Here is a 10,208-nt window from a genome sequence, read left to right as displayed (position 1 = left end):
TTGAGTCGGGGGCTGTATGTCTTCTGTCTCTCTTCACTTCTTTTCATCTCTTTGCCTTTGACTCTCTAATATTCTAAAGGCCTTGGGCCGGATATATACTTGCTTTTTAACCTTGCGTGTGTGTACACAACCTGCTGCGTCATGAACATCATTGTTCACATACTGGAGGACACCTCTAGAGGGCACACCAGAGAGCTCAGGCCGTATGCCACTACCGTATGTACGCTTGTAAACAACAAACACTGAAACACTTGAGGAGGTTACTGTTATGTTTATCGTGAGCTTTTGTGTGTTCGGTGAACAGAACACACTGTCGGCACCGCCCCTACTCTGTTTCTCCGTGCACGGATGTAACGGCCCCAGACTTGTTTCCATTTAGTTTTGCATGTTTCCACGATGACTTCAAAAATGTAACTCATCTGTCCCCAGCTATTGTGGCAAGCATGTTTGTCGCTGTGTGGTGGTAATGGCACATCATACAGATGCGGGTATTGCGGACTCGGTTTATAGACTTGTCTTCAGAACTTTCTGCCATTGTTGCCCCTGCTGCTGTGTTGAACATCACATCCCCTCTGCCCCTACACTGCCCCCACTGCTCATGTGCGTACTGCATCTTGCGTGCACAGCCGACGCTCCAAACAGACGCAGGGAACACGTGGCATGCGCATGTTTCCTCCAAGTAAGTCGTGCTTAACTCTGGCAGGTGACATGTTAAGTAACCACAAGTGAAGTTCCATTTCACCTTTTCACATGAAAGAAAACTGCCTTTTTACCAGATAACACTCGAGCTAAGTGAGGTGTTGTTCACTGGGAGTTGAATGGACCTTTTATAAAGTCACTTATTCCCTTGGGCCTTTAAGTAAGATTCAAAGAGTCTACTCTTATGTGGTTTGTGCCTTTTGTACCTGTGTTTTTATCGTCTTGTGTGTCTCTCTTATTTTCTTTTAAGCACTTTGTAACCTCTGTTTTGAAAAGAACTCTATAAATGACTCACTGACAGCTGACTGCCTGTAAACGAACTGATTGATACTCAAACATTAAAGGAAAACGGATCCTCTTATGTTATGATACGGTGCAGCGGCTGACAGCGAGTTCAGACCGGTCGCGGGCCTGCTTGTGTCTTCAACTGCTGGATGTCATGTTGTGTAGGAGCTGAGGCGCTGACACACACACATCGCGAGGACACTTGGCACAGCGGGCTAATTGCCAGAAGCGGACCGCAAAACAATGGAGTCAAAGAAACATCTAACTTACTCAGAGGACGGCACTTATGTAATCAATGCCCGCGCGGCAATGCCGTTCAAAATCAATAAGGAGTGAGGTAAGACGGGAGGGAAGGATGAAAGGAGGAAGTGAATGGATGTCAGCACAGATATTATATCAGTGAATGATGTACGTTTTAAGGTAAACCGTACGGGGTTAATTTGTTTTAATAATCAGTGCTTCACGACGGCTTTCCTCCTCCTTTCTTCCCATTCTCTCCGCTATCTTAATCATTGCTTCTCTCTCTCTCTCTTTATCTCTCCTCTCCCTTTTCTCCCTCGCTTTTTCTTTCTCTTTCTAGGTGCTGTGTTGTGCAGCCAAGGCCGTTTCTTCCTCGCTCTTGAAAGGCTATTCATGGATTCTTCAATGAAACCCTATTACATTTGTGTGTGTGTGTGTGTGTGTGTGTGTGTGTGTGTGTGTTAGAGAGAGAGGGAGAGAGACGAAGAAAGAAAAATAAAGAGAGGGAAAGGTATTCCGGGGGCCGGGCTACAGTACCATCTGTATGCAAATCTCTTCAGACTTTGGTAAACTTTGATCAAACACTCAGGCCTCCTTTTCTCTCCCCTCCCTCCCTCCCTCCCTCTCTCGCCTCCCTGTCCACTATGTGCTCTGCAATTACTGTAGCTCCGCCGCTCTTTGTCAGTGGCTGCGTATAACTCAGCTAGGGCGATGGGTTCTTTCGAGGAACTGCCCCTCATCCCACCCTCCCCCCTAAACACACGCACACACATGCATGTTTTCTGCCCCAATACCCCCTCATATCCTCTGTGCATCACGCTCATCTCCTCTACCTACAACAACCCGGACGCACACCGTTTCTGAGCACCTGCGACCGCGCTGGACCCCACAACAGATGGTGACACCCCCCTCTCTCTCTCTCACACACACACACACACATATAAAGACACACACAGATAGCTCTTGGCAGAGTGTGGACGCATGGGTGACGGGCATGCCTTTGTGCAGAGGTTGGGCACATTCTCAGCGCACACACGCTTGTTTATCGACACACATAGCAGCCATTGTTTCCTCCATATGGGAAGGTTAACATGCTGAATACAGATCCGCTGTCCAACAGGACAATAAAACATGTTGTGACAAGTGTTGTCAATGAAGACGCACATGAAACACACAAACATGCCACATTATGTCTGTCGTGTGTAGCTTTCATGCGCATCCGTCAGTGGGGTGTAAGCCCATTAGAGTCGTGTCGTGTGTGTGTGTCTGGGCAGCTCCAGCCAGGCGCCCAGTGGGCAGAAGGATAATGGGTATTAATCAGGGAAAAGCCACGGCCATATGTCTGTTTAACGTCGGAGATGGCTACTCTCTGGACGTCAGCGCCCCTCTAAAACAATTAGCCTCGTTTGGGAGAGTCGAAAGCTTAACTGTAGCCGGAGCGTGTGTTAGGAGGGTTAAAGTAAAGAGGAGGGCAGAGTGTGTGAGAGGTGTTTTGTTTGTTTAGTGCGGGGAGTGTGGGCGGAAAATGTGGCACTGGACACTGTTGCGCTATATGCATGTGTTTTTGTTTGAACATGTGTCTGTGTGTTAGACCTCTTATTAAAAGTCACTTAATCTCACCATCGGAAGCAAAACCGCCTCATTTGGCCACAACACGTTACAATTTTTCTGGGGGATGTTATTGTCCATGAACTTGTTTTCATCCTATAACCAAGCAGGATAAGCCATGAGGCAGATGGTAAGGGGAAGTCCCACGAGAGGACACACATACACGCACGCTCCTGTCCTATACACACACACACACACACACGCGCACGCGCACATAAGTGCGCACAAAGACACCAGACCCACCAGACTCCTGTTATGTAATCCACCAGTTCCACTCCCCCACCGAGAGGCTCAGTCTTGGGCTGTCTCAACTCCAAAACAAAGTCATCAGTCTTGGTGTAGCGCTGTCTGTTACACAGTGCACATACCTCTGCAGCATTATGGGCCTGCTAAAGAGTGAAAAAGCAAAGATTTGAGAGTTTCAGTCAAGATTTCGCGCTCGTATCTTCTAAAGGGTCACCCTGCCGTATGGTGTTACGCAGTCATTGCTTCCCGAGATAAAAAGGATTAATCAAAGTCATCAACAATGTGTGTTTTTCTGTCCTGTTAATTCCCTCCTCGCCGCGTCTCTTTCTCCTTCCCTCTGTGAACACACTGTTGTGCTGAAAGGCTACTCAGACCGCCGCAACAGATTTCTCTTTCAGCCGTCTCCAAAAAAACGCCCGGCCAGACTCCTGAGTGGCACATATTTGGGCTCAGGCCCGGCGATGGAGGCACAGAGGGGAGGAGAAAAGAGGTGGAGGAGGAGGAGGAGGCCAGAGCCATGTGGCTGATGTTGGTAAACAGTATCCAGCCTCGTCCTGGCACGGTGGCAGGCAGCGCACAACGCCGCAGAGATCAGGCGCCCGGGCCACACACAGACCGGGACAAAAGGTACACTCACATACACACATTTGCATTCATACACACACACGCACGCACACACATGCTCGGCAGAAATACACAGACTACTAACAGACAAATAAAAGACTCACTCTCGCTGTCTGCCACTCAGCAGCTGCTCCAGTTTCCATGGCAACAGCCTGAACAATGTAGTAGGAAGGGCTGTGAGGGAGGAGAGTGTGTGTGTGTGCGAGCGGAGCACTCGAAAATGCGTGTGTGTGCGTGTGTAGGTGTGTGTGTGGGTGGGTGTGAGAGGCTACAGAGGGGGAGGTAGCCGCAGGGTGCTGAGACAGAGAGGATTCAGAAGACACTCTCTTTATTTCTTTGTCAGGATGGGTCTTTGGGAGCAGAGAAACAAACACGGAAATGTAGGACGGATAAAGAGAGATATGAAGGGCGACGGGGTGAAAGGTGATGCTGCAGTTTCAGGGACGATAAAAGATGCACGAAAGGCAAGAAATTAGGATTTTATGATGTCTATTTATTTTTCAAAATGAGGTATTTCAAAGTGCTATGAGTTGCAGCACTAAATGTACATTTTAAAAGTGAAAAAAACAAACATCTTATATCCGTTTACCCAGTTCTATGCACCCGATAGTTACAAATATAAACAAAAGAAGAAGAAAGAAAGAGAAAAGGCCAGGTACATGAGGATAGAACACATTTTATCTGTACAAAAGAATCATTTGAGATAAGAGGAGAGAAACGATGAGATAAAGTGATATCTACTGAGAACTCATTTTCATACGAAAATATAAGTATCAAATTTAGTATGTATCAGGGTCACACTAAAAGCATAAAGGTGTGTAGAATTAGTAATATGATACAATACAAAGAAAAAGAGAAGAAAAAAACAATATATTGTTATATTACAAAGTTCATGACTCTCAAAAATCGAGGCCTTACAGTACTTTAAAGGTATATAAACTTCCAGTCTAGTTATTGGCAGCTTCCTGACATGTATATAAAAAAACAAGGACAAAATGTTTTACAAAACAAGGCAGATCTGAGTGTATTTGTCTGTACACTATTGTTATATACAAAAGTGTCGGCTAGCAAGGTGCACAGTTATACATCCACTGAACTTGGTTTGAGCACCAGTGTGAGAGGAGTGAGAGAAAGAGAACCTGTAGTGGCATCGTTTCTGTGAACCATAACGCCTCGTATGTCGTCATAGTCTCTTTATTTTTTTTGCAGTGGTGAAGGCAAAAGTTAAGTGTGCACTGCTTCTTGTATACGTGAACTCTCCAAGCAAAGTGCCCTCGGACATCCATCCATTCATGTGGGAATCACGTCATCAGATTCCAGGCTGGTGTCACAGTGAGTACAAAAAAAAATACAAATAGAAATGATATAAAAACCAGAGGAAGGGAAGACCTCAAACAAAGTGTGTCCTCGCCACTTCCTCCTTCTTTTCTCTTTTTTAAAATCTTTCCTCAATGTGACTGGATTGAAAAAGTAAACCCTAAACATTCTTAACGTCAACAAATGTGCAAAAAAAGTGGCGGCAGTGAAAGTCCGAGCATCCCTCCAGCAACCCCCCCCTCCTCCTTCTTCTCCTGCAGGTGTGTGTGTGTCTGCACCTGAAGATAAACGTCCGCTGAGAAGAACAGATATGCAGGCCTATGTGTGTGTGCTTAAGTGTATAGGCCTATGTGTGTGTGTGTTTGAGACAGACTGAGTTGAGGCAGGGGGGGTTATCCAGGGTTTATGTGAGTGTTTCTGTGTTGTAGTGGTTGTCTCTTAGCGAGTCCTCGCGTGCTCCAGCCTGCGCATCAGCTGCTGCCTGCGGGCATGCAGCCTGTCCTTCTCCTGCTGCAGCCTCATCTCCTCCGTCTCCAGCGAGCTCACATACTCGGTGGCCTTCTTCAGGATCAGCACCTTCGCAGCTTTCTCGTTGTGCGCCAGCTCGGGCACGTGGTCGCGCAGGGTCAGGAAGCTGGAGCGCAGGTCGTTGCGGCGCTGGCGCTCGAGGATGTTGTGGTTACGCCGGCGCTCGCTGTCCTCTGAGTCCGAGCTGCCGCGCGGGCTGCTGTCGCCGCTGGCACTGCGCTTGCTGCGCGCCCCTGACGTGCTGGTGAAGGAGCTGCAGGACGTGGAGGAAGACGAGGAGGAGGAGGAGATGGTTCTCGTTGGGGGGCGTGGGGCGTCTGATGTCTTCTGCTTCTTTGGAGGTGGGGTGGGGTCGTCGTCCGAGGCGTACGGCGAAGGGGCTGCGTAGTTGTGTTGCTGCTGGTGGACCGAGCTCCTCTTCAGGATCAGCTCCTGAGGAGCTCGACTGACGAACCGGCTCACCAGGCCGGACCCTGAGACCACGCCCCTCGAATCCTGGCTTTTTGGATGCACGGAGATGGTGACGGTGCCTGTCGACATGGGTGACGCCTTGCTGATTGTAGAGCGCCTCTTCTCTACCGTAACCACGTCAATCTCCTCCTCCTCTTCCTCCTCATCGTCGTCGTCATCGTCGTCGTCTTCCTCCTCGTCCTCTTCGTCCTCTGCTTCTTCATCATCATCATCATCGTCGTCTTCCTCTTCTGGGGAAAAAGAGACCAGAATGTTAGCGACTCAATCGCTCTGACACACCAAGTATTCCCACAATGCCATGCATGTGTACGAGCAGGTGACAGGTATGTATGCGAAGGTGTATATATGTGAGATCAAGCGTGTGTGTGTGTGTGTGGGAGCGAGAGTGTTGCTCAACGCTGTTTTCATAAGCAGAACCCTCTTAATGCTTAGTGTCAGTCACTCCTCAGCTAATCTAGCCTGCAGGCGTTGACATGTTGAGTCTCAGTGCTGAGCAGACAGGCTCGATCCCTCCTTCTAAACTTCTCCTAATCTTCCCCGGTGAGACGAGACGCTCTAAGTCGGACGCCTTCAGTCTCTCAGAGCAGCTACGGTCACGCCGAGGCATTAAAACTTCACTTCAGTATCAGAGGAATTAAGAACTTCGCTTTAACTTTGACCTCTCGTGAACTGAAAAATCCCGCTTCTTCTTAATACGTGCGATTTTTAATCGAGCAGCTGAGTTTTATCACGAACCGGCTCCTTTGAAGATGAGAGGAAGTGGCCGATGGTGAGGCGCACATGAGTGTGAGGCCCGGTGGAAGAAAAAAAATGCCTTTGTGATAATAATGGCTCTCATTATCAGCTCAGGAGCATGTGAAGAGTGTGGCATTTTACAGCTTACAGTAACCCACTTCAGACATCGCTGCACCAGGATGCTGTCTCACACACACACACACACACACACAGTCTGGCTGCTGCCATCAAAACAAAGCTGGGCACAGCTGGCTGGATGAGGGGGCGTGGCCTGTTTTGCCACATGTGAAGCTGAGGTTGAGCTTGTTGGTGTTTTTTTCCTCTCACAAGGGAGCAGCTTATTTATTGGAGCTGCAGCGAGTATTAATAGAAGAAAGGGAACATTTCTGCGTAAGGAGATAAAATATAAGCCTTAAGCAACATATGAATAGTAATTTTTAGGAGCACAATCCGAGCATCTCACTACATGAAGGCCTCTTTAATAGAAACTGATTTAAGGATAACAGCCTTCAAAGTGTTATTGATGAGAAACGCCGTAACGCGTGCAACACACAAACGCGTCTTAGCGCTGCGAGCGGCGGAAGCGCATTGAATCACCCCAGGATGGTGGTGGTGCGGCAGGCGATCGGATCACCACCCCCTTTTTAAGCCTCGGAGCTGGAGCGGCGCCAGGGAGACAGCTGTCGAGATGGAGCGCTTGTTTCAAAGCTGTCACCCCCCTAACAGAAGAAGCAGCCAGCCTGGGCCCTCCTCCGTGCTCCTTTTTTTCCCTTCGCTTTGGAGGAGGTGTTTGGCAAGGCTGGCTGAGTCTGCCCTCTGTGCCAAGCTGGAGGTCTTTGTACTACTGTTTCACAGCGAAAACACGCTGATAAGAGCTCGTGAGTGTTTGTTTAGGGAACTCATAGGCGGTAATAGATGGGAGGTGAAGTCTTAGGGTGATTAAATACGCGCAGACATCCTTTCCTAATAAACACTTCCTACATTACACCTGAAAACAATCAGGAAAGACACGCGTGGATACTGCAACTCCTCTCCTTTTAGTTACGGCGACAGTTTGTACACACTGTCCCAAATACGTGCCAATTTCTCACCCACTGTGCGCAAATTGTCCCCTTAATCCATGCGTAATGAGAGCACTCGCGGCGCCGTGAACCTGACACTTTATCAGCTCATCGCATTATTGAACACCTTTTCATCTCCCTCCTCCTACAACCTGCCCTGGCTGCTGCAGTGTGTGTGTGTGCGTGTGAGTGTGTGCTGTCTTTTTGTTTGGCTCGGATGCCAACTGAGTTCAAGAAGGCACACAATTCCCCATTTTACTGCCATCTGCCGGATGAAGAGCCCGCTGATTACATAAACCTCGTTCACTGTGTCACTATACTCCAGTGTGTGTGCGTGCGTGTGTCTGTGTGTGGGTGCGTGCGTGGAATGTAACGAGATAATCCGATTTTGGGCCAGTCATATGAACAAGCTCCGCTCAGTCCAATAATAACAACAGTGACAATAAAAATGTGGTATTTCAGTTTTTGTTGGTTTGTTTACACCAGAATTTGTTTAAAAAAATACAAACAAAGGTTTTTAGCGCATCTTCAGATTCTTACCGGAGTCACTGTGGCTGCTCGCGTGCGTTGTGGATGTGTTAACGGTCCCGGTTGAGTCCCTGCTGCCGTTCTTCTTGTGGACCGGGAAAGGGAAGACCACCGTGGGGTCCACGCACTCTGACACCGAGCTGCGGCTCACCACCTCCGGCGCCTTGACGCACACGCTCCTGCTGCCGCCTCCTGTGGCACTGGAAATAGCCTTGCCGAGTTTCTCCGTGACCACCCTCTCCAGCTTTTCCCTGGCGGAGAAGCCACTCCACATACAGTCCTGGAGAATTATGCTGTTGGGGTTAGTAGTATCCATAACGGAACCGAACAGGTCCCCATCGTCGGACGCCCCCCAGATATCGTCCTCGGGCAAGAGCAGCAGCTCGGAAGCCCAGTCCAGAGGATCCCCCAAACCGAAGCCAAGAGGGTCTACTTCCGGGGAAGCAGCCGCCGGCTCCCCCGGTAGCGCGGCTCGGCTCGGGGAGAGGGGCGGAGTGGGCAACAACTCGAATTTCTTCCAGATGTCCTCCCCCGGTGGCGCAGAGTCGGGACCACAGAAGTAGAAGTCGTCCTCATCCGGGTAGAAACACGGTTGTAAGGAGTCAAACTCCAAATCGGAGTTTTTACTTATGATCGCCGGCATTCTATCCCACAATCGAAAAACCTGTAAAGGAACAAAAGACACTTTAGTCCCAAAAAAAATCAAGAAGAGCGTCTCTGATCATTCCCTCTCTCCTCTATCACACCTGAAAACGACTCATGAGTCAAAGCCCACACACAGACACACAGTCTGCACCACTAAATTCCACACACACTCCTCTTTGGGGTTTAAAAACCGCACAAATCTCAAAGGAGAATGTGCGTAAATGTGACCGTGACGCACAAACTGTGCAAAAAGACGCATTGGCTACACCACTGGCTAAACGTGCCGGAAAATGAGACTGGGACGCAAAAAAAAAGCTTGTTTACAGAAAATCACATGGATGACAACAATCAAATCTCACACAGGAAATGTTTTGTGTGAAAAATGTGAGAAAATAATAATAATAAATTCTATTTTTAACCGCTAATTAGGGAGGATGCTCACCTTGTCCTGCCTCGGGATGATAATGCGCGAACCAATTCTTCTCGTATCTCGCAGTCAGTATTACAGACACCAGATTTGGAGCAGTCATCTACTTTGGGAGCACAGACAGTCCTCTGACACACATTGTGGCTGGCTGCAGAGTGTTATACACTCAGTTCTGCGGGAGGAGAGCTGACTCCTCCCTCCAGGCTGGTGGACGAGGAGGAGGAGGAGGGAGGGGGTACAGTCGGGCTGTGGGTTTGTTGCGGCGCGGGAGACAGGCTGGCTGGGAGCTTTTCTTTTCAAGGTGAATCGAGAAAATAGCCTAAACATTGCAGCAAGAATGAAAGAAGGATAAAAACAAGGTGGCGTGAAGGAAAGGAAGAAACACGGGGAGAAACGTTCTCTCATTGACAGCCGCGGGCGAGCTGTCTTTCTTTCTCCTCCATCTCTCCTCTGGGATGTCAAACTCAGGATCAGCTATGAAACAGTCGAACTGAGCCAGGGGCTGATAGTGATTTGATGTGCTGCTCTGATTGCTCAAGGGCATAACAGCAGCCTGGATGTTAGTGCTGACCTGAGGGGCTTGAACTATCCAGGTGAAGGGCAGAGTTCTATAAGCATCAACCCCCCACAAATACAGCCCTCAAATATCATGTATTTATTGCGCATTCATAAAACTAAGGATGCTTATTGTATTTATTTTAAAAGTAAACATTTTGATAGATTGGGTAAAACACAAACAATGCTGAATCAGTCAAAATGTTGTAAATTCTCGCTGTAAAAAATGATAAACAAAT

At 48.5% G+C, this 10,208-nt stretch overlaps 1 protein-coding gene across 3 annotated transcripts; it reads right to left on the bottom strand.

The window, feature by feature from the left end:
* Positions 1 to 4,201: 4,201 nt before the first annotated feature.
* On the bottom strand, positions 4,202 to 9,533 carry mycn (MYCN proto-oncogene, bHLH transcription factor). Of its 3 annotated transcripts, none has more exons than XM_069657755.1 (3): positions 9,430 to 9,533; positions 8,355 to 9,006; positions 4,202 to 6,248 (listed from the first exon to the last, which is right to left on the bottom strand). In XM_069657755.1, the coding sequence occupies exons 2-3, from the start codon at positions 8,983 to 8,985 to the stop codon at positions 5,458 to 5,460; spliced, it is 1,422 nt and encodes a 473-aa protein (XP_069513856.1). In that variant the 5' UTR covers positions 8,986 to 9,006; positions 9,430 to 9,533; the 3' UTR covers positions 4,202 to 5,457. The 3 variants fall into 3 exon arrangements, with proteins under 3 accessions (XP_069513856.1, XP_069513857.1, XP_069513858.1); XM_069657756.1 differs by having other exon boundaries at positions 4,202 to 6,245; XM_069657757.1 differs by lacking the exon at positions 9,430 to 9,533 and having other exon boundaries at positions 8,355 to 9,010.
* Positions 9,534 to 10,208: the final 675 nt, after the last annotated feature.

This window comes from Semicossyphus pulcher, unplaced genomic scaffold (genome assembly GCF_022749685.1).
Source record: "Semicossyphus pulcher isolate SPU_LCO1_2020_fin unplaced genomic scaffold, fSemPul1.0.p SCAF_11, whole genome shotgun sequence".
Classification (NCBI taxonomy): Eukaryota; Metazoa; Chordata; class Actinopteri; order Labriformes; family Labridae; genus Semicossyphus; species Semicossyphus pulcher.
This window is presented reverse-complemented; position numbering and strand designations above follow the sequence as displayed.